Source organism: Rhineura floridana, chromosome 1 (assembly GCF_030035675.1).
Source record: "Rhineura floridana isolate rRhiFlo1 chromosome 1, rRhiFlo1.hap2, whole genome shotgun sequence".
In the NCBI taxonomy this organism is placed as follows: Eukaryota; Metazoa; Chordata; class Lepidosauria; order Squamata; family Rhineuridae; genus Rhineura; species Rhineura floridana.
The window spans coordinates 35,912,170-35,937,529 of NC_084480.1; the positions used below are offsets into that span (position 1 = coordinate 35,912,170).

At 40.1% G+C, this 25,360-nt stretch overlaps 1 protein-coding gene across 2 annotated transcripts in view; it reads right to left on the minus strand.

Annotated features, from left to right (window-relative positions):
- The window catches only part of PLPP1 (phospholipid phosphatase 1), a 116,537-nt gene that overhangs the window by 61,684 nt on the left and 29,493 nt on the right, over nucleotides 1-25,360 (minus strand). Inside the window, exons 2-3 of one of the 2 annotated variants that reach the window (XM_061617990.1) lie at nucleotides 15,586-15,737; nucleotides 6,785-7,065 (exon numbers count right to left, since the gene is read on the minus strand). In XM_061617990.1, coding sequence (XP_061473974.1) covers nucleotides 6,785-7,065; nucleotides 15,586-15,737 — 433 coding nt within the window. The remainder of the gene's footprint in view (nucleotides 1-6,784; nucleotides 7,066-15,585; nucleotides 15,738-25,360) is intronic. The other variant, XM_061617981.1, reaches the window with a different exon arrangement.

Consider the following 25,360-nt stretch of genomic DNA (forward strand, 5'->3'; position numbering starts at 1 on the left):
ACATCAGGACAATCAGATGCGTGGCCACCCCCATTTCTTTTAAAGCATTCCATAGTTTTTCATGATCTACACAGTCAAAGGCTTTGCTGTAATCTGTAAAGCACAGGGTGATTTTCTTCTGAAATCCCTTGGTCCGTTCCATTCTCCAACGTATGTTTGCGATATGATCTCTGGTGCCTCTTCCCTTTCTAAATCCAGCTAGGATGTCTGGCATTTCTTGCTCCCTATATGGCAAGAGCCTTTGTTGTAGAATCTTGAGCATTACTTTATTTGCATGGGATTTACTTGCTGAGTACCCAGAAGTGTTTGGCTGACTGATGCTGGAAATGGAATGATGAACTAGATAGGTTCTCAGTTTAATCCAGCAAAGCAATTTTTTTTGCAGTGATCTTAGGATCAAGCCATTTGGCCCTAGCAAGTAGTACTGATCCTTCAACAATGCATGTTATCTCAATACTGAGACCCTCTCCTAACAAGCAAACAAGACATGAGCTGAGACCTTGAGCATTACTTTACTTACATGGGATATCAAGGCAATAGATCGGTAATTACTGCATTCCCTGGGATCCCCTTTCTTTGGAACTGGATATATATGGAACGCTTCCAGTCTGTGGGCCATTGTTTAGTTTTCCATATTTCTTGACAGATTTTAGTCAAAATTTGGACAGATTCCGTCTCAGTAGCTTGTAGCAACTCTATTGGTATGCCATCTGTTCTGGTGATTTGTTTCTTCCAAGTATTTTAAGAGCAGCTTTCACCTCACATTCTAAGATTTCTGGTTCTTCATACGGTTCCTCCGTGAATGAATCTGTCATCCTGGCATCTCTTTTATAGAGTTCTTCAGTGTATTGCTTACATCTTCCTTTTATTTCACCTCGGTCAGTCAGTGTGTTCCCCTGTTGATTCAACATCCCTACTCTTGGTTTAAATTTCCCTTTCATTTCTCAAATCTTTTGGAATAGGGCTCTTGTTCTTCTCTTTTTGTTGTCCTCTTCTATTTCTATACAATAACTATTGTAATAGTTCTCCTTGTCCCTACATACCAGTCGCTGTATTGTTGCGTTTATTGTTTCTATCTCCTTTTGCTTTTGGTTTCCTTCTCTCTTTAACCATTTTAAGAGTTTCTTCAGTCATCCATTGAGGTCTTTCTCTCTTTTTAACTAGAGGTATTGTCTTTTTGCATTCTTGCCTGATCATGTCTCTGACTTCACTCCATAGTTCTTCTGGTTCTCTGTCAACTAAGTTTAAAGCCTCAAATCCGTTCCTTATTTGATCTTTATATTCTTCTGGGATATTATTTAAATTGTATTTTGGCATTATGAATGTAAAAAACAAATACTACCATACATAACCGTAACATATTTTTCCCCGGTTTGAGAGTATGGCACATATCCTATTCAAAATTAACAAATCTTTTTTTAATGTAAGTTCAAGGCCATCAATACTATGGAACACATTTCAAAAGACACTTAAATTTCAACCAATTACTGTTCAATTCAGCCACCTGTCCTTACTGTTAGAACAAAATCAACTTTGAAAGACAAATTGTTTGCTATCCTTGATACAAACTGAAAGAGAAACCACCTTAACTGAACTTTGTACAGGGAAAAGAAAGTTAAATGCAGCTTGTACGGTACACACAAAAACTAGGTAATTTTTTCTGAACCTGAATTTAGCAGCACAGACATTTTGCTTTAGATCACTCTAACTGCAACCCTAGAAAAATGTTATAAGATGTATTTATATTTTAGTGATACATTTGTTGAAGTAGATTTCAAAACAACCTCACTGCACTCCCTAGTTTGTTTGTTTTTAAGTTTAAAAATACCATGCCCTTCCTTAGGCCAAACAAAGGCAATTTAAATTTAGATGTGCATATTTATTTATGTACAGCTGTGGGAATCAAACTTTCAGTAATGCTTAAAGTTGTACGTTAATTGCAGTTAAGTCTGCTTACATTAGTAGTTAGTTTAAAAAAATACAGACCAATTATTTGAATAAAATGAAAACTGACAACTAACATTTAGTCTTTATGGACATATAAAAACAGCTTCCTACTTTCCGTAATAGTTTTAAGATATTCTGGCCACTCAATGGGCTCATAAGGCTGCGGCTGAAGCAGTACTAAACAACAGCCACCCAAAATCCTCTCACTTTTACAGAGCAATGTACCTTTTCCCATACAAACCATAATGCTGGACAAAATCCAGGCAAAGTTGAGCCCTTTTCCCACTGATTTCAATGGAAGAGAATTAACAATAAGGTTGTAATTCTATGCACAAATATTGCTATGAACAACAGAAAAATTAACACATCAGGCAGGACATACCCTTGATACAATCTTTGACCCAAGTGATATAACAGACGGACCAAAGGTAGGATGTGTATAATGCACTCCCTTATCATGGCTGGACCATTACCTGGTGTAGTTTGGCCTGGTAGTGTCAATTTCCCTCTGTAGAGTTGGTGGGCCTGTTTGGATGACCTGCCCTTGGAGACTGACTGAATGCAATGTGTTACTGAATGCTCTGGAGGATTTTCCAACAGAGAAAGGTGACAATCCTGTCAAAGCCCTGGTCTCATTATGGAATTGCAAGATGAAATGGGTGGTTGACACAATAGCTCCCAAGCACCCTTTCTGGCGTTTTGGAGTCCAAGTGGCTCCTTGGTATTCTGGAGAGCTTTGAGCTATGAAGCAAGCTGGATGAAGAGTAGAGACCACGTGACATAAATCTCACTCTGAAGTCAACCAAACACTAGTTAATGCACAGAGTCATGCCTACCACGTGGCTGTGCAGGCTGCAAAGAAGGCTCATTTCACAGCTTGCACTGCACCCTCCAGCAGCCAGCCAGCTGAGTTACTTTGAATGGTTCAGAGGTTACTGACTTGCACTGTGAGGGAGAAGCCTCTGCAGCATTCTAGGACCCGCCATATCCATCTGGCTACACTCTGAGGGGAACGTTGCTTAACTTTGAAGTGACCTTGACTCTTCTTTTGTTGCAGGTTCAGATGAAGTACCTGATGCTGGAGACAGTAATGTATTGTGGGATCAGTTTCAGCTTATGCAGTCAGCTGATGTGGACAAGGTGCTGGTGGCTACATATCCAAACACATACCCTCTTGACACCTCCTGGCTTATTAAATCTAGCAGAGGGGTTTGAGAGGTCCACAGCGTGGTTAACATTTGTCCTTGTTGCCTTGAAAGAGGCAGTGGTGAGGCCGCTCCTAAAGAAACTGGATCTGGACTCCTTTGACTGAAATAACTATTGACTAGTGGCAAATGCCCCCTTCTTGGGGAAGGTGGTGGAGAGAGTAGTGGTGGAGCAGCTGCAAGCATTTTTGGATGACTCAGATTATTTAGATCCATTCCAATCTAGGTTCAGACCTGGCCATGGAACGAAGTCAGCCTTGATTGCCCTGATGGACCATCTTTACAGAGAGCAGGACAGGGGGAGTGTGACCTTGCTCCTGCTCCTCGATCTCTGCAGCTTTCACTACCCATTGACCATGGTATCCTCCTGGACTGGCTCCATGGAATGGGAATTGGGGGCACCATGTTATGGTGGTTCCAGTCCTACCTACAGAACCAAGCCTTTTTGCCCCCTGATAGTTGTGCTGTGGGGTGCCACTAGGTATCAACTTATTCCCAATGCTATTTAATACTTATATGAAGCCACTGGGAGTAGTCATTAGGAGTATGGGGACAAGGTGTCACCAATATGCTTCTGACACTCAGTTATATTTCTCCATAACATCTGAACCAGGAGAGGCTGTGCAGGCCCTGGATCGGCCTGGATAGATGAAGGAAAATACACTGAGCTTGATTCCTGGCAAGATGGAGGCACTGAGGGCGAGTGGCTGTCTTGTCCAATAAATTGGTCAACTGCCTGTCCTGGACAGGGTTGCACCCCCTCTGGAGCGGCAGGTACACAGCCTGAGAGTGCTTCTGAACCCAGTTTTGTAACTGGAGGCCCAGGTAGTTTCAGTGGCTGGAAGTGCCTTTTATTGCTGCACTCGGTAAGACAACTACAACCATTTCTGGACTGCGATTGCTTGGCCACAACAGTTCAGGCATTGCTGACTTCAAGAATGGATCATTGCAGAATGATGCAGCCAGATTGCTGACAAGAGTAAGACCCTGTCAGCATATAACACCTCTGCTCAGAGATCTGCAGTATAGCCTTGCCCTCATCTTCTATGGTAATTCACCACATCCCCATGGCTATATTTCCCTCTGCCCGTAATCACTGAAATTGGGGCGGCATCACCCATGTTCCTCCGTACTAAGACTCCTCCTAAACACTTGATATGGACCCAACACAAGCCCACCAACAAAACCTGCCACAGCCAATTATCCCAGTAGGCCTCTGAGAGGATTGGGAATAGTCAGACCCATTCAAACTTTTTTCACACAGAGCCCATCTACTCCCCTTCCTGTCTCACACCCAGGGAAAGCCAGCCTTCTGCCAGTTACAGACTCTCACTCTGAAGGCATCTGGTGACTTTCTCCTCTCATTCAGTTCACTGCATAGGCTCCCACCCTGTGCAGGAACTACATATGCACCACACACCCTCCCCACCACCAATCTCCTCTGGATTCGTTTAAAAAGGTAATAGAAGGGGGGTAGCACCCTCGCCCTCGGGACTCCCTATGAGACTCCCCAAGGGGCAACTTCCTTTGGTGTCTCCCCTTTGGTGTGACCCTGCCGGTGGCAGACCCGCCACCCAAGGGCAGCTGGGCTTTTATGCCTCCTGCCCCAGTCAGCAGCTGATGCAAGAGGCTGCAAGATTAACTGCAGCCTTTTTCTGGAGCCAGGGTCAGGCAGGGGGTCCCAGTCCTTGCAGCACTTACCAGGGACTTCAGCTGTCTCAGGTGACAGCAACCCAAAGGAGTGAGCAGCAAGCACCCAGATGCTCAGATACTCCCAGGGCAGGTCTTCTTCAGTCCCCTAGTGCTGCAACTGTTCCCCCTTCAGTGTAGTCAGTACATCACACTACCTTTGTTTTGTGCCTTAATAAAAAGATTATTCTGATTAACATTAGTTTTCTACTTAAACGCATCATTTCTCATCTATCCTTGAAAACCTCCACATAAAACACATTTGAGAGCCATTTTATTGCTAAATTGGCTATCTACTGGAATAGGATATGCCATGGGTTCCTCTTAGTCTATAACCCATAAGGTTTACTTAAATAACTACTACTTTAAAGCTTCCTGCCACTGACTTTGCTATGAACACACAACTGAAAACAGAACAATCTTCTTTGCGTAATTAAAATTATAAATTCTGACATTCTAAAAGCAAGGCAAAGTACTTCAGGTTTTCGCTCTCAAGTTGTTTATTAGACTTGAATTTGTTCCTGGAAGATTAGCTATGGTGCCATAGCTGACTGCTCAGAGACAAAAAGACTCGGGTCCAAATTTAGGCACAAGGATGTGGGCATGCCCGGAGTTGTCATTGGATCTTTTAAAATCCCTTTTAACTGGCAACCTTTTCCCCTGTCATAATACAAATTGATTTTAGAACACCCCTTTCATTTTGCAAGAGCTGCTCTTTGAGAAACACAAATCCAAGACCCTCTTTGACACTGAGAGCTAGCCATGCAGTTAGAATCACTGGGTGACATCCAGCTAAGTAATACTCAGAGGATCCACTGAAATCAAAGGATTTTAGTTATTGAAGTCTATTGATTTCAATAGGTCTACTCTAATGTTGGATATGACCCAGAGTTAGAATGCACCTCAAAGATCATATATCACCTACTGATACAGAAAAACTGCTCTACCACATCACTCATAGGTGGCCATCCAGCCTCTCATTTAAAATATCTAATGAAGGAGAATCCACCACTTTCTGAGGCTCTTCCACTGTCAAACAGCTTTTACTTTAGGAAGTTCTTCCTAAAGTTTAGCTGAAATTCCCTTTCTTGTAATTTTAATCCTATGAAGCATCAAAAACAAATCTGTTCCATCATCTATGGGACACCTCTTCAAATATTTGAGGATGGCTATCATATCATCTCTTAATTGTCCAGGTGAAATATACCCAACTCCATTCTGGTTTTAAGAACTGAGATCCAAATAACTACTTTTGGTGTAACCATCTTTTCCACCTTTGATCACCAATGTCCATGCAGTATCAAAAAACTTCTGTCCAAAGTTCTATCCTCTCATTTTCAAGATGTGTTTTGCAATGTGGTAGTAGGGATGCAGAGAACAGCATTGGTCTACAAAAGACTCGAAAGGCTCCCTTAGATACATGAAAGAGCTACATGATTCCTTGGAGTGCTTGATCAGGGTCCTTGATGGCTTAAATCCTACCCTTACTTGTACCATCCTACTCTTGATGATGCCAATACATTAAAAGGAACGGACAGCTGATGATCAAAATGATAGCCCAAGCCTAAAGCCCTTTACCAGATTTGTTTCCCACTTTTGTCTGCATAGTTGAGAGCTTCATAACTGGAAACTAATACCTGGATTGAAAGCAACTACAGCAGCTTGTAATTATTTAAAATCAATTAACAGGACAAATTTGGAAAAATATGGTTTTTGTTCATGGACGCACTTACCTCAGCAATATACATAATACATTCTGTGTGTGGACAGAAGACAAACTTGAGTTCATACACTACAGAATACTTCAAGTACATCGCCACAAAACCCATTCTGCTGGGATCAGTACCCCACTAACAAAGTAGTTAGAATTCCCACTTTCACCAGGAAATTTCATCACAGAAGAAAAGTCTTTGTTAACTTAAGATATTTGGGCATAAACTCACCTCCCCTCATTAACCTTTGCTTTGTCTCCAAGGCATTTGAAGATTTCAATGTAGCCTGCACTGCAGTTGATCTGTGGCCAATCTGGTTTACATATGTCCAGAAAGTGAGGCCTCAGCCTACCTATAGAGTATTTGGCAATGTCCGTTAGAGATTGGCTAATAGCTGCGCCAAAAATGAATGTCCCAATGGCTTTGTAAATAGAGGCAATATAGTTGTTTCGCACAAATGAACTGGAGTGCAAACGGTTGTAATACACAGACAGGGCCTCTCCTAGGATTATCTGGAACAGAAAAACAGAAAACCATTAGTCAAAGAAATGCTTCTGTATCATTAGAGCAAAAGGAGGATATCGGATATAAAACTTGCTATGTACATTGGTAAATGTGGTTTTTGATTAACTATGTGAAATTTAAGTTATAATAAAGAGCAAACTATTTCTGGAAACCATTTGGATGTCTGGTTCAAATAGCTCACCCAAAATCACTGAAGTAAACAGGAACCTCTGCTCTTTCCCCCATTTGATTACAAGGTGAAGGTTTAATGAATGGCTATCAGAACTGGAACCCTTCACCTTTTTTTTCCAGATAACAACCTTTCCCACACTATTTCACTAAAGAACCAGTGGTAGCACCCTTAGCACACAGCACATTTTATTCTTCAAGTTTCCAGTCATTCTTAACCTTCTACTCAAAATAAATAGTTTCTCTGCCAAAAATGTGATCATTCTGGAAACTCAGGAACCAAGTTAAAGGGGTAGAAAAGAGCAGTCTTGCCAGAGATGTTAAAGGCCAGTTATTTAACATGGGAACCTCCCATACTTCAGCAAAATGGAATCTTTCAAAAGAACAGGCTTCCTCCAGGATGTAACGTTTTGCTGAAACAATAATAAAGGTGCTAGAGGTGAAAAGTACAAGAAGATACAGCTTTGTAACTAGTGTTACAGGGAAGGTGAATATTGAATTTAGGCAACTTGATTGCATGAGATGCATTCATGCTCTGTTTCATAACTAGGACTCATTTTAGTTGCCCCTCCTAAAGTCTGTGCACAAGAGAATATGAAGCTATTCTAAACAGTAGCTGGTCCATAAGCAAGGATACAGAATTACAAGACCAATAAAGGCAAGAGTGGGGAATCTGTGGAAATTGCACGACAATTCCTATCGGTCCCAGCCAGCTTAGCCATGGTCAAGGATGATGCGAGTTGAGGCTAGCAACATAGATTTACGGGTACCCAACCTGAGCTAAGATGGTCAGGAGTCAGAAGATTGTTCACCTAGTGCAAATCTCTAGCCAAAACCTATTGACAAAATTTCTGCAGAGGTACTTTAAAATTTGTAGTGGCTTATTTGCATTAATAGAATTCCCACTGTATCTTACATCATGAAAACAGAAGCTGAATATGCACACTGGTTAGATCTCTATCACTAGCCCCTCAATATGTTGCAAGTGAATTACAAGGGAATAATTTAAAATGGGATCAAACGAGTTTACTATCAAAAACCTGTATTTCACTGATGGAATACGATTAAATAAATAGAATAAATGGTGGAATATGGAACAATCACATCCTGAACACTGCCCACAGAGAACTTCTGTCCCACAAAATCTGCTTCTGAATATTAGATGACAACCCCCCCCCCAAATAGCATTTGCTGCATCACAATGGACTGCAATGAAAAAGAAGAAATTGAGATAAGTTCTTCCCATTTGTGCTGAGATCCCTTTGGATCTTAGCATTAATAATAAGAAGCCTTCCCACAAAACTTCCCTCAAAACTCGCATTCAATCATCAATATGCCATTACATAACATTGACACTACATAGGGTATCATGGAGCATCCAATGGACCTCATATGTGTCACCAGGACCTGGATGGATATCAGAGGCTTTGTTGAGGGAAGCGCTGTAGCTGTGGTACAGCACCTAGCTGTGGTACAGCATCTGCTTTACATGCACAAGGTCCCAGGTTCAATCCCCAGCATCTCCAGATAGCACTGTGAGAGACTCCCTGCCTGAAACCCGGAGAGTCACTGCCAGTCAGTGTAGACAATACTAAGCTAAATAGACCTATGGTCTGACTTAGTATAAGGCATCTTCCTATGTTTTGGCAGGGCTTTTCACCAGTTTTGTTTTGGGGTTTTTTTAGGGGGGGGGACAATTATTCTGGAAGATAACCCACACTCACCAACAGTACACTCCACAACTTAATATGGATATGCAGGATCTGAATTTGAATTGACTTCAAATGTACCAACTTTCCCAAATTTTGGCTGATGCAGGAGATAAGATCCTTGCTACAAGACCCCTGATGGGTTTTGAGTCTGTGTTACTGAATTACGGTCACTCTGGCAAGGGTACTGTGGCATGCTTCTATAGGATCTTTTTGGAATATGATATGGGTCCCCTGTCAGGGTTGAAATGACTGTAGAAGACTGATCTTGGAGCTGAAATTAATAATAATAATAATAATAATAATAATAATAATAATAATTTAATTTATATGTCGCCTATCTGTACAATTTAGTTGCAATAAATGCATCATAATAAAATACATATAAAATACATATAACAGTAAAACTATGAATAAAGAACAATAACAGTTCAGAGTAAAGGCGATTAGTCCTAAAAAATTAACCCTCCCCGGAAGTCCCAAAGGCCTGTCAGGGAAGGGGCATGCCGAAGATCATACGGGAGGGAGTTCCAGAGAGTGGGGGCCGCCACTGAAAATGCCCTCTCCCTAGTCCCCACCAACCTAGCTGTTTTACCCTCTATGTTTACCAGGTAGTGATCTCACCATGACACAAATTGAGGTGTCCTGGCAGATTGTGGATGGAAAAAGCCAAATAAATCAGCCTTAGCCCATATAAGGAAAACCAAATTTTAAAATCCTGCGTAGGTGGTATTGGACACCTATACAGTTGTCCCCAGGGCTGTGGAGTCGGAGTCGTGAGCAATTTTGGGTGGAGTCGGAAGCAATTTTGGGAGGAGTTGGAGTCGGTAGAAACGTACCGACTCCGACTTCCAAATAAATTTTGATCGACAAGAAGCAATTTTGGGTGGAGTCGGAATCGGACAGTAGAAAAATAGAGGAGTCGGAGTTGAAGGTTTGGTGTACCGACTCCACAGCCCTGGTTGTCCCATATGATCCCATTGCATTGCCTGTTATGTTGGAGGGGCTATGGGCAGAGAGGAACATATTTCCACCTCTGATGGGACTACCCAGTGCTGCAAAGGTTTTGGTTGATGGTTACAGCAGAAATGGTCAATATAGTTCATGAACCTATACATGCTACCGCTCAGTTGCGTTTGTTATTTGTAGATGAAAATGTAGAACTTATATCTAAATCACCAATTCTCTTCCTGTTGATAGCAACACAACTTTCCATCACACAGAAATGGAAAACCCAAAGTGATCTCACATTAGCTGTATGGTATAAAGTGTTTGTAACCTTGCTATTTTGGAAAACATCATATATCGTAAGAACCTGATTCAAGGAAAGACAAAGTCGCAATCATTTTATGATGTATGGTGTTAATTTATTGTTTGTGATAATGACCTGCAGCAATATTTTCTCTTGTGATGTAGAATGCTTATGTATTTTATTGTGTTTTCTCTCCACTTTTAAGATATTGAAAGACCTTTTTGCACGTTTTTCTATACTCCCCCTGAAGACCTCTGCATTTGTTTTTATATGATTTTGTTGTTTTTCTTTCAATAAAACAATTTTTTTTAAAAAGCACACTTTAATTGAAAGAAAAAGTGACTGATGCAAGGTGCAGCAAGAAGGATCCCCCCCAACTTAATAGCTAGCCCCTGGGCCTCCCAGAGGTTTTTTAAAACTAACAAGTCAGGGTTCTTAGTGATAAACATATGCAAAATATGATGGAATGGGCTATTTGTCTCTGTTTTTTCTTCAAACTACCTATTACACACAAGATAATCCATTTTAGAACAGTGAGGTTGTTAAACATGGCTGCTTCCTATGTGTCTATCAGGCCCACAGTCTTTATATGGACTTTCCATATAAAGTATATGGACTTTCCAGTAACAGACATACCAGTAATTAGAAGCAGAAGTCTTGGGAGTTGGTTTAAGAGGTGCCCAAGGAATTTCCATGTGCTTATGGGTGATACCTCCCCACAGAAACCAGTGTCATCCTACATTCAATGACATCACTGGACTTAATACAGCTAGCAAGGTGCTTGATCTTGTCTTTGAGGTAGATTTCAAATACTTGGTCACATCTCTTGGGTGTTGCTTTGTTACCACCTTGCAAGCTTGAGGGCAGGCACCTATCTAATTGTTAGCACCAGTGTATTATTTTGTGACCACAGAAACTTCTCCATCCAGTGGAATTCAGCAGGCTCATGAGAAATTCTAAAATCATTTTCTACCCTTCCAAGCAAGGTGGACAGTCACTGGTAGCTACTATTAAATCTTTAGGAGCCTTCAGAGCTTTGCCTCCTTAGATAGAATCCCTAGTATCTTTGGAATACACAACTGTGGCTTAGGCAAGTTGGCAAACTTAAGAAACCTAGAAAAGAACAAGCCATGGTACTGGCATATTTCTTAAGACAAAGTGCATTAACAGCATCATTGTTAAAGAGGGGTGGTAGAGATCTGACTCTTCTCAAAGAAATCATAGTAAAATTAATTGTTCTAGTCTCTAGCTTCTAGTGAAAATACTCTATTGGTACTACAGCAGCTGAATTTAGACACCAAGAAGCTAGATTAATGCTTTCCTATAAGAATCCCACTATATGAGTCAAAGAGGCTACCTAATTTAGCATCATGTTTCACATAGAGACCAATTAGATGCCTATGGGAAGCTCACAAGCAGGACATGAGGGCAACAGCACTCTTCCACGTATTCTGCAGCTACTGGTATTCAGAGATTTGCTGCCTCTCATCCTACAGCCATCATGATTAGCTACGGAATAGACACAGCAATGTAAAAAAAAAGTTAATGTTTTTAATTGAGAAAAGATGGCAAGCAGGCTTTATGCTGCCTCAGGTGAAGGATTGGATGACACCCCACACAAATTCCATATACAGAAAATGGCCAGTGACCACTGAATTTTACTTCAACACTGGCAATGAGACTTGAGAGCAGCAAGCTAGTTTAAGAAGCAGACAGCAGGCCATGTGCCTTATGCAATTGCCCTTCAATATCTCATTGCCACTCCCTACCCCCCCACCCAGTTTTCTGCCACCTCAGACAGCCACCTCACTCTGCCCAATGGTAGGGCCAGCTCTGAAGGAAAGCCTAGTTATGCTAGACGTAACAAGCGATACTAATGATAAGGGTAACCAGAGACGCAAATCTGGATTCAGCCACACCTGTGCCTCATAGTGGGATAGGTAGATACTAATTATTCCGAAAAGAGTTAAGGTGGTGTAGCTTAAATGTTCTCATATTGCTCAACAGTTTTTAGGGCAGAGGTTGCCAACTTTCTGGGCCAGTGAGCACATCTGGAATTTTGAGGAAATGCCATGGGCACCATTCACAAAATGGCTCCTGAAAGGGCATGGCATAGCACAAAATGGCTGCTGGCATCCAATGAAATGTGGACACATTTATTTATTTATTTGATTTCTTAGTCACGCATCTGGCTGGCTAACCAGTCACTCTGGGCAACGTACAAACTAAGCAAAATAGCACAAAATAACACATCAATACAATAACATTAAAATCTAAAAGCAATGATGTTAAAATCTAGCCCACCCCAAATGCCTGCCTGAAGAGCCAGGTCTTCACGGCCTGGCGGAAACTCATTGTAGAGGGGGCCTGGCGGAGATCATTTGGAAGGGAGTTCCATAGGGTGGGGGCCACAATTGAAAAAGCCCTTTCTCTAGTCCTCACCAGTCTAGCTGTTTTGACTGATGGGGTAGAGGGAAGGTCTTCTGAGGCCGATCTTGTTAGGCGGCATAGCTGATGATGCTGGAGGCGCTCCTTCAGATAGGCTGGGCCAAAACCATGTAGGGATTTAAAGGTCAAAACCAAGGAATGTGTTCAATATAGGAGAGACTGAGCAAGTACAAACAGGAACTGAGCAAACAGCCTCTTTTGCATTGTGTATTTTTGAGGGGATATTGACTAAGATCTTTCACAGGCACCACAGGAGGTACTGGCAGGCACACTGGTAACTATGGACATTGTGTTGGCAATGCCTATAATGGGAATTCATAGGAAGCATGAATAAGCAGCCTCCTTACATGCAGGATACGCAACTACATATGTTGCCTCACAAGCTCTAGCAGAGTTCCATCTCTCATTCTAGAATGCCTGAAAGATGCAACCAACTGAATGAGAGCTAAGTTGAAAGTAGAACAGAACTGGTATTATATAATCCAAAAGCCTGCCTCTCATGTTCTGTACCAATTGCAACAGTATTCAAGAGTGCATTATAGCAATCTGGCCTAGCCATAACAAAGGCATGCATCACTGAGGCTAGGCCTGATGGTTTAACAGTTGTAATCCCTAAAAAACTCATGAGAAGCATTTCTGGTCACTGATGTCACTTGCACCTTCTTAGTGCTTTCAACCTAAGTCCTGGAGAAATCCCAGACTACGTACTTGACCCTTCAGGGGAAGTGCAGCTCTATCCAAAACCAGTTTCAGACCTCCATTTAAAAAAATCTTTTGGTTGCAATTTACTTGCCTCTATTATATTTTTTTATGTTGATGTACTATGTCATTTTTACTAGACAGAACTGCTTCTAATAAAATAAAATATAAAACACTGATGCCAGCATTCAGAGTTTCTCCCCTTTCTTCTATATAAGAATGTCTGAACTTTTGCATTAACAGACAGTTGAAGATTACAAGGTTTGATTTGCCGAATACACTCCAAAGTAATAAATCCTTTTGTCATATTCATGGTACTGTATTAACTTTCTGTTTACATAGTGTTAGTGTACAACAAGATCATGGCTACAAACACACTAGTCACCAGCTCAAAGCGTTTCCATTAGCCACACCTGGAGGAGGAACGGGTTGATCTGCCGATCAGTTACAAAATTTCTTTGAAGCTGAATTTTAAAAAAAATGTGCTCAAGCTGCTCCCATCAGGTTTTACAGTAAAAAGGGGCAGAGTTTGACTACCATTATGTGCCACCATTTTCAGAAGAGAGAGGTGGAGATGCACTGGAGTGAGTGAGTGTGTTTCTTCCCTACTGTTCCAAAATAATAAGTAGTAGTAGTGAAAGAAAAGTCCACCAAGGCACATCTACCAGCTAGATTCCTGCAGAAAGTCCTAATGGACTAAATACTTTGTAGCCCTGAGCAAGGCAGCTTGAATCCAGCTGACAAAGGGCACCATCTAAAAAGACTTAAATCTGCCTTTTAGTAGCCATTAGTGGGCTTAAGCTGTTAGCTTCTAACATTTGCTTATCGCCATAGGAAGTTGGGGTGAATGTGTTAGTTAATAGAAAAGAGATGAAATTGGGGTGGATGGTTGCACATAGAGAACCTCAGGGTTCCCAATCGAATGCAAAACAAACAGCAAATATATTTGAGGTTCTTTTTTTTTTTTATTTGGATCCAGTCCAATTTAGGATAACCCAGAGATGTCAGATGGCTATGGCCTTCTAACTCTTCTGGCTAGAGGGGCTCTTTGTTTATGCTGAAGTCTGGTGTTCCAGCTGTAAAGAGGAACCAAGAACCTTATCAGGTGACATTTTAAACACTGCCAAAGGGGAGGTAACCCTGGCCTACTCATGATCACTGCACTGAATCAACTCTGGGCTTGTTTAGCCTCTTCTCGGCTATGGCCAGCCACATTTAAGCACAGACATTGCAGGACTTACTGTGTTTGTGAAGAAGAGTATAATCTGCACACTGGTGGCACTGGATTTTGTGACCATATGTTCTCACCCAGAAGCCTTATGTATATCTTGAAAAATAGGGGCTGCAGGATAGGATCCCCTGGGAATAAATTTTCAGTAGTATGATTACTTGGTAACCATCTCATTTCTTCATAATCTGAGGACTTGATTACCTTTTCTTTAAATATTAGACAGGCATCATCTGTTATCTTTTTGGCGCCTACCGAAGGCCTTCCTCTTTCCACAAGCCTTTTAAGTAGAGACCTTATCCCAGACTGCATCTGTGTTGGAATTACTTTTTTGGATGTTTTAAAAGTTGTTTTAAAAGACATTTTTAAAGATGTTTTGTTTTGATGTTTTAAAGTCTTTTGTTTTTAATATGTTTTAGTGTTTTTGTGCGTCGCCCTGGGCGTCTTCTAGGAGGAAGGGCAGGATATAAATTTAATAAAGAAATAAAAATAGCACGTTCTTATCATGGGGCTGCTTTTGTATCCCTGATGTCCTACAACTTTCTTCTCTTACCCATCCTTTGAAAGCATGACAAGGTTCTCCTATTTCAGGGTTACAGTGCTTGGGTAAAAGCAAACAGTGGACCCAGCTGTTCCATTTGGGTTCTAAATAAAACTAGATAGCATGTGTCTATGTATATATGTGTGAGACAGCGTGTGTTTAAATAAAGCATTGGCAAATGATTAAGATGAACAGTGTTAAGACACATTGTACTTCAACGTTTCAAGATGAATGCAAATCCTTAACATAAGGTTATTCTTCCTTGTCCTAAATAAATGAAAAGCATACTCCTGAAGCAATACCATTATTATTGCTCAGTGCTGCCTGCTCCAAGGATTGTTGCTTCTTTCTTCCAGTTCACCAAGAATTGCTCTCCTCTGACATCATGTTTATGCAATAACAAACAAGGCATGACAACTTCAAAAATGCAATGAAATGGAGGAAAATGAGCTGTAAACTTACAACGATTACATCGAAGGGAACAATTATCCCCGCTAATAATTCATATGAAATGGTGTCATCTTTGTAAGGGTACTGGATGGATTCGTCATTACAGAACACTCCTCGTTTGAAGGGAGTATTCCTCGCAGTCAGAATTGCAAAAGGCAAGCCAGCTAGCAAAAAGAATAAGATAATTATGTTACACAGGCCGTTTCAAAAAGCTTTAACCCCAAGCACTTTCCATCCAGAGCAATAACAGCGCGAAGGAGACATGCAGAAAGTAGGACCGTTTCAGCTTCTTTTCCAACATGCTGGTTCAAGACATGCTTTGGGACTTTTAGCAGAATACATTTTACAAAGGAAACAGGAAGAACTTTTCAGCATCTCTCCACCCACACAAGTGTGATGAGTGCTCATTCAATTTGCTAAAGCTGCACTCCACAAAAAGATTCTTGTGGCAACTCCAGTGTCCTCTATATCAGCATCTTGTCCCTCAGCAAACCAGATTTGCAACTTCCCCCCAAGCCAACTTTACTATCCAGAGACACTTGTGAAATGGAATGTTAAGTGCACCAAAGCAGAAAATGAGAGGAGACAATGTAGAGGAACCTGGAATAACTTGGTCACTGCTTGTTCTGTAAAATGTCCAGCATTACTGTTAACTTCTCCCTCAAACTCTTCCTTCTGCACACTCATCTTATATAAATATATCTTCATCGTAACTGACTTTAAATGCAAAATATCCATCACTGAGAATTAAGCAGAATTCAAAAGACTGAACTAGGATACATTTTAACTGTATTTAGTTGAGACAGGTCCAAGACTGTCTAATGATGGTTGGGAACTCCATGCAAATAAGCAAACTTATGTTGAAATCCAACCAGATCAGAAGACAATGACTATATGAATGAAAACCAAAACAGAGGCATCCATCACAGACAGGGTTCAGCTCCTTCTAGTCACTTAGTCTTACAGCTTTGGAATGCTCCACACTTCATTGCTGCACCTGGAATTTGTGGTAGTGGTAGTGACCAGAAGCATTTTTCCACTTGCTGTCACCTACAGAGATGACCTTGGAGAAGGCATTACTGTATTTGCCATTAAGTTGGCAGGTAAAACCACATAGCTGTGTGCATTTAAGCGTACAACCTGTTTCTAGAAGTGATTGTAATGTCATAAGAATGGATGGAATTAATCATGCATTTCAAAAGTGGGAATAGTAAAAGAAGGAATAGATCATTACGTGAAGTTAGCAAACCTAAAGAACATGAGATACTGCAGAAAAAGAGGCAGAAGTCCAGCTTTGCACCAAACTACAAGGTTTAGCCCCAAGTGGTCTGCATGAAGATCAGAATGAAATGTGCATAGATCTACATTTAATTTTTTTTTTAAAAAAATACTATGAATGCTCAAGAAGGTGGAAAGCTTACCTACAGAGGAGAGTTAATAACATAAACATTACTTTAAAGGCACATCTTCCAGAATTGTTCTGCTTTATCTGAATCCAGTGCTACAGAATTCCACATGTGTTCCTTATAAGTTTAACACAAGCACCAAGGAAACAACTAGGTTTACCAAAATTGGTTCATAAACCATGTAAATAACCCAAACATATCGCAGAGCTTGGAAAAGTTACTTTTTTGAACTACAACTCCCATCAGCCCCAGCCAGTGGCCATGCTGGCTGGGGCTGATGGGAGTTGTAGTTCAAAAAAGTAACTTTTCCAAGTTCTCATGCCAAAACTTTGTGCTGGTCTAATTTTTGTTGGGAAGCAGGTGTTGTTGCATAATTAAGAGTCAGATTAGCTCTCAGGCAACTCACAGTTACAAAATTCCACAGTGAACAACCTTGGATCAGAAATATATACACATTAGCATATGTTCTTCAAAGAAAAATTGAGGGTGTGGCTCCTATTCAACAAAACATTTAAACACCACAATAAACTTTGCCCAAAAAATGTCATTAGTAGCTGAAGCCTATTTTTGTGCACCAAAAACAAAAAAGCAGGCATCCAAGAGTAGCCAACTAAAAACAATTAGTCCCTAGCTAAGTGTGGTGTACTGGTTAGAGCAGCCTTTCCCAACCAGTGTGCCTCCAGATGTTGTTGGACTACAACTCCCATCAGCCTCAACCAGCATTGCCAATGGTCAGGAAAGATGGGAATTGTGGTCCAACAACATCTGGAGGCACACTGGTTGGGAAAGGCTGGGTTAGAGTGTTGGACTACAACCTGGGAGACCAGGGTTTGAATCCCCACACAGCCATGAAGCTTACTGGGTGACCTTGGACCAGTCACTGCCTCTCAGCCTCAGAGGGAGGCAATGGTAAACCACCTCTGAATACTGCTTACCATGAAAACCCTATTCACAGGGTCACCATAAGTCGAGATTGACTTGAAGGCAGTCCATTTCTATTTTTCAACTGTACCTACTGTAGCTGACAAAGTAAAGAACTTAAATATAGACAGAGAAAACCGTGAGAAGACACTCTACAACTAAAATATCTGCCAAGGAAACCTAACACTTTTGTTCTGTTTTGACCATTATATCAGGGAACACTCTCTCCTTTTTTCAGAATGCTTCTGGAGCATGGAGAACCAAGCAGGACAGAAGATGAAACTTGTTCCCTTCCTTGCTCACATCACTACGTCAATCACAACAGTTTAGGAATCTTCAGTAAGCACTGTCCAGAGATTTCAAAACTGTTCAATATTTCACAAGATTATAATTTTTTCCCTACATTTTTAATAAAAACAACCTAAGATACTCAGAAAAGCAGCTGTTGTATATTGTATGCCAGACTCAATACAGTGTAGTATACACAAAGTACCCAAATAATGGGTAAACATCATTAATACAAATAGGAGCTCTGCATATTGACACTAAAGAGTCAGTCTAAGAACTACCCAGTCTAAGAACCACCTGCTCTTTTGCTGTTTAACTTGCATATTTCACCTCAACACACAAGAACTTAGGAGAAAGCTCATTTGTTTTTAATTTCTCTAGGCATATTCACATAAACTTTTTAATCAGTTTGTCTTTATTTATTTATTTATTACATTTATATACTGCCCCATAGCCAAAGCTCTCTGGATGGTTTACAACAATTAAAAACATTAAAAACAAATATACAAATTTTAAAACACAAAAAACAATTTAAAAACACAATTTAAATTTTTTTAAAAACAATTTAAAGAGCACTTTGCACATTTCATGGACTGCCTTCGATTCAGACTTATGGCGATCCAATGAATAGGGTTTCCACGGTAGGGGGTATTCAGAGGTTGTTTACCATTGCCTTCCTCAAGCACATTTCAAGTTCTAAATTAATACTGAAAGTATTTGAGCTTGGTACTAAATCTTCTAAGAACTGTTATTTTACTCTTCTCTTAGTCCAAAGTGTTAAAAGCTGGCTTGCCAATGAGGACAGGAAGAATTAATTCACCCATCCAGGATAGAAGTTAATTTGTAACATAGCCACTACCTAGGAAGCCCTTATGGAAACAGGAGTTAGATGAGGCTTTGAGCTGTGGCCAATCTCTTTCTCTCTCATTCATAACTTAACCCAATGAATGATGCAACACAACACTCAACACTGTCCCACCAGCCATTAAGATGAGGCAGAGCATGAGACACAATGTCTTGACACATTGTATCTCATCACATGTTGGTTAAATTTAGACATTATCAAGACAAGAAGATATGAAGTAATGTTACTTCCATGTTTAGTTTTGTCCTAAGAGATGTCCGAGAATGCACAGCACCTACCTACATACAAACTCCACAATGAAAACTACTCATGAAATTATCTAAAGTAGCTTTGTGATGCAGCCATACCTGGGAGTGGATGGGGAGGGTCGCACTGCAGAAAAACTATAAAGGAGGAACAAGCATTATGCAAAACCCACCCACCCCGATCACTGCAGAACTTACAGTGACCACCTACCAGCTCTTCAGAAAATGCATAGCTCATACACTTTCAGACTTATCCTTGTCCCCTTTCTTTTTAATGAGAGCTTAGATTCACATGCCAAATTTTGTACTCAGTGACAAACTGTGCTATTTCCTGTCCTCTACATATAGCTTTTCAGACTTCAGATATGGAAAGCTTCCTAGTATTGAGCACAGAGGAGAAGAGAGAATGAACTTAAATTCCATGTGCAGACAGTACAAAACAAAATAGATTTGTTCAGAAGTATTACCGGAATACTTAGACCAGCACAAACGATGTACCTCCAGTCTCTTTGACACCCATTTTTTATTCAGTGTTTTGTAAATACTCCATTTTCAATTCAGGCTGCAACGAGCTCTGTTTGGACAAGCCCTCTTGAGGATCAGGCTGATAACTGAATTAGTTTGGCAAAGATTTTAAAGGGAGTTCAGGCTTAAGGCTTAAGTCTGTTTGCATTAGTCTTTGCTCCTTAACTAAGAAATGTTTTGACAGGAAACGTTAGTAGATGTATTTATTGCATTTGCATTCCACTCTGCTCATTTAAGCCTCACAAATAAGCCTATGGTGTAGGTTAGACTAAATGATTGTGACCTGCCCAAACGTAGTCAGGTATGGTGGGCAAGGGTTTGAACCTTGGTGTGCCACGTACAAACCTAACAATAATAACTGCACAATGCTGCCATCTGGCTAACCACACTGATTATCTAAGAACCTCTTAAACTTGTTTCTCAACATCACTGCCTTGACAAGTGTTTCAGAAGCTGCTTTCAGAACATTCAAACAGCACTTTAATGTGCAAATATATAACATGCAAAACAATCTTGTCTTGATTATCCTTACAATAAGAGCAGTTGAACACACTAAAGGTAAACCTAGATTTTTAGACGCAACATATACTTCACAGGGAGCTAGAGTCAATCCTTACTTCCTGGTGTATGCGCCTACATAATACATATCTGAAAATACATCAGGTGATACCCAACATTGGTCATACTCAACTAAGTCCATTGAGTTAAGTGAATCTACTCTGAATATGACTGAGTTGGATATTTCCCATATTTACTGAATTCACACTGTGCATTTTTGGGAGTATAATCACATGTTCAATGTACACCTATAATTGTAATGGGTAAAGCAGCCTTAAATCCTGTGGGGTACTTTCAAGATGTTAATTCTTTTTGGGGTGGGGGGAGGGGGACAGAGGCAAACAAAGTTATATATTACTAAGACAAGTCAGGATACAGCTGACCTGGAATCTGAACACAGGTCTTTCAGATCCAAGACCATTATTCTATGCACTTGACCACTCTGCCTGCCACAAACTTAGTATGGCAAGAAAAAAGAATCGCAGGAATAGAAAATGCTGAAACAACAATTGTTTAGACAATGGCCATGTTACCTAGATGCAGTATTCTGTCTGAATCCTGCTTTTACCACTCCCACGAAACCTGCGCCTACTCCTGTGAAACCCAGCCCAGCTTCCACTTGCAGTAATGTTTACATCCTGGCACAGCACCGAAACAGGTTCTAAATACACTGCCTAAATTCCTCAGGAAAAGGCTATACAAGGGAGGTTTGTAACGTGGACTTTCATTTTGTGAGCACAGAATTTATATACAGGAATGAAAGTTCATAAATTAAATCAAGCCTCAGAATAATAGACATCTTTATTGCCATAGGCAGAATAAAGGAAATTACTCTTCAAGAGGGGAGAAGGGAAATCGATCACTACCAGGCTATGGGAGGGTTGGTCCCTTTTTTAGTAATTTTTTTCTAAAGATTTTGTACCTCTGCAAACCTTGGGATTCACCCATGCATGCTGATATTTCCCCCATGTTCACAGGTGGCGCAGTTTTGCAACATAAGGTTTAGGCATTCTGAGAATCAGTTTGCTTTTAGTATATATGAGTGGGGTTCTATAACAAAACATTGCGGTGTATCTGTAATTGTGTTTCCTGAGCCTTGGCTGAGGGGGTTAAGAAAACAAATGTTAACACAAAAGATAGGCACCCTACTCTAACTTGAAAACTTTACTCTAACTTTTTTCATGTGAAAAAAAATTACTTTTAAGTTTAGTTTTGGGCATTAAAACTGCCATCCGTCTGCTTGCAAGATTCTCTGTAGAAACAGTACACAGGAAAGAAGCAAAGTAAGAACACAAACCAACACACAAAAATGTAATTCTCCATCTTTGGAGATGGCAGGTGTTGCCACCACTCACCATATGCTCAGAGGCACATGTTACCACATTCTTCCAAGCTACACAGCAAGTGGATTGGACTGTGAAAGACCAACCCAAATTGTGTTTGCATTTTGACAAATTTGTAGGGTAGTACAATAGCTCAGAGAGGAGGTCAGGTCTCCTGCTCCCCTGGTGCATTCACCGTAGCTGCCCAGTTTCCCTGCTTTTTAAAGTTTGATAGAAATATCTGTTGGCTATAGGTACATTCTTGAACCGCAAGGTTTTTTGCCTTTTAGTGAATATTAACTACATTAACTACAACTCTGTCTCAGAAAAGCCCAATCAGCAATAGATATATACCTATAATCCAAACTATCTGGCACCCTCCAGTTGTTCCAGACTACAACTTCCATCAGCCCCAGCTAGTACAGCCATGCTGGCTGGCATTAATGGGAGTTGTAGTCCAAAGCACCTGCAGGGCACCAGGTTGTTGAAGGCTGCTGTATAATACTCTCTCTTAGTCCAATCTCCAACGCTGGGATAAAAGCAATGGATAACATTGCAAGGTTGTTGTAAGCTACTCTCTCAGCTTCAACCTGATCTCCAACCTGCTAACTAGACATGTTACTTGCCAAGCTAGAGATGTTACTTGGCTGTAAGGATACACAGGTTTTTAAAAAGCAAACCAGAATACATCCATATAATCCATCCAGTTTGGAAAAGTTTTAAAAGAAAGGAAAACAAAAGGCAAAATGATAGGATATTGTTTGCTCAATTTTTCTCCTGCCAGGTTGCTACAGAAAAAAAATGTTACTTTTATTTGTTTACACCCTATTGTGTACCTCACATAAGATTAGCTCAGCACAAAGACATAGTTAGCTAAGGAGATTGAGGGTGTGTACTCTACGTATTTAAATAGGCCCATCAAGACATTATCAACTTATACTGGCTCACAACATGCAATTTAATGCTCCATGTTCATGCATTTTAAACAGATGCTTTCAGCTGCTCAAACTTCTAATGAATAATGGCAAAGTGACTCACTTTGTATTGTATAAGAGTCAAAAGAGGACCAGCCCCAGGGAAATCACTGATCCTTTCCCTTGCCTTTGTTCACGCTTTTTGTCTTTTTTGCAGAATGTGCTTTCATGTGCATGCTAACCACAGGCTTCAAGGTATAAATCAAACAATAATTAAGAGCTTTCCAAGTTGTTCAGCATCAGGGATTCTAGCTCAGCAGCACCTGAGAATGGACATATTATCAAAGCTGGCAGAAAAAGGAAAAAGACTGGCCAATGGCTCAATAGGTAGACGCCAAGTTTCTTCATTTAACAAAGAGAGGCTAATTTTAGAATGTGATCTTTATTCATTTCTATCTTAATCAGGATACCTGACTAATATTTCTTGTAATAACAAATATTATTTGTTTTTAATTGCTGTAAACTGCCCAGAGAGCTTCAGCTATGGGGCGGGGTGTGTGTGTGTGTGTATATATATATATGATATAAACAAACAAACAAAAACATTTCTTCCCAAAAGAGCCTATTCTTGCAGTCCTATGCACACTTACTAAGAGTAAACCTTATTGGACAAAGAGAAACTTCTCAGTAAATGTGAAAAAATTGCCTGCATCTCACAGGGCTCAAGTGGCAAAACAAATATGGTAAAAACAACAAAGAATCCTGTGGCACCTTACAGAGTAATAAATTTCTTATGACATAAGCTTTCAAGGAGTAAAGCCCAATTTGTTAAATGTATTTAGTCCACAAAAACTTGCGGCATAAGAAATGTATTAAGTCTTTAGGGTGCCACACGACTCTGTCTTGTTTTAACTGCCCCAGTCTAACCTGGCTACTCTTTGGAAAAAGCTGATGGTGTCACTGCTCAAGGCAAATCTATTAGCTCTGGAGCATAGGGTATTTTTTAAAAATGTTATATTATCCAGGTCACTCCTTGTTGTTTTCTAAGCGGAATTGCTAAGAAGCTACAACCACAGATTCAGAGAATTATTCGGAATTGTCTTACATTAGGTAGGGAGCTGAACAGTATCTTCATGTTCAGCAGTCACAGCAGCTACACATAAACCACTGCTGAAAATCTTAAGTACCAGAACCCAATTTATCCAGAAGCTACAGACACTGCCTGCTAAATGTACTACTTTTTTGAAGGACAGTTGCTGAGGTTTTAGCTAAGTTTTATCTGTCTCAGTATCCTTGTTTGGTATGACAGAACCATTTTCTGTTAAATTACACAATGTAGCATATTTATCCTTGGACACGAGGACATATTTTTGTTTTAAGTGACTCAGGCTGCAATCATATACACACTTGTGCAGAAGAAAATCCTACTAAACATAGTGAGACTTGCTACTGAATAAACACGTACTGTATACTGTGTGTAACACAAGACTTGTTTCTAAATATATAATGCATATGTGCATATATTTATATATACACACGTGCATATTGTATAAGATTGTGCTGTCAATTAAATAAGATATATTTCAAAATGCACACTATTTCTCCTCACACCCATTTTTAATCCTGTTTCAGGTCATAGTCCTGTTTTTCAAGTGTGCCATTCTGAAACTTGAGATCTGTATTCCCTGAAAAATAAATCTATACCCAGAAAGAATTTTTCCCAACTTGTTAAATCCGTTTCATAGGACATTTAAATTATGATTAACTAAATTACATTTTCTGTATTCTTGACAAAGATAAATTCATTTTCTTATTTTCTGATTTGCATATGGCAAAGAAGTGTGCATTTATACGTAACAGTGTTGGCAAGACACACTTTGGCTCTAAATTTAAGAATAGCTTAAGCCAAAGTGCCTTCTTTATATACAGAGTTGTCAAAAAAGCAAATCACATTCCTGTATCCCAATAGCATTTTTCAGCTGAAGTAAACTATTTGTGAATTAAGTGTCAGCAGCATGTACAAGCTTAAGAGTCAAGATTTTTATTTGCTTTTAGAGAGATCTGGAGTATTAACACTGTAATGTTATATATTTGAAGTAAAGAGCAAACATATGAGCACTATTGACTTTAGGTAGCGTAGACTGAAAATGAAACATTACTTCCAAAGGAAAGTTTGCTATAACTTAGTGTGATCTTTGCAGTTAGGTATATTTCAACTGCTTAAGGCATTTCAATTGTGGTCTTCATTTTCTTTTAACAGCAAGATTCTGAAAGTACTCTGCTAATATACACTTTGCTATATTTGCAAGAGCCTTTAGTGGGCAATTCTTGTAGAGTGACCGAGCTCAGTAGTATTTCAACAATAAAATGGTTGTGCATAAGTAAAAAATGAGTTTGGGTCTCTGACAAACATCGCCCTGCCCCCAAGAATACAGTCCCACACATAGGGCTGTGTCCAATGCTAGTCCTACTAAGAGCAGACCCACTAAAATAAATAAATTAATTAATTAACAGGTCCATTAATTTAAAAGGACTTCCATTGGCTACAGCTCAGTTACTTGGGAGTAAACCCAACTTAATTCAGTGAATCCTACATCCAAGGTATCATGCTAAACATCTTATATTTAGGTTAAGGAAGTGTTGAAGCTCTCAAATACTCATTTTAATCACACATGCCTAATATAGGCAATCGTAACTCAGCATACCTTTTACTACAGAGACAAGCCTACCTATTTAACTGAAC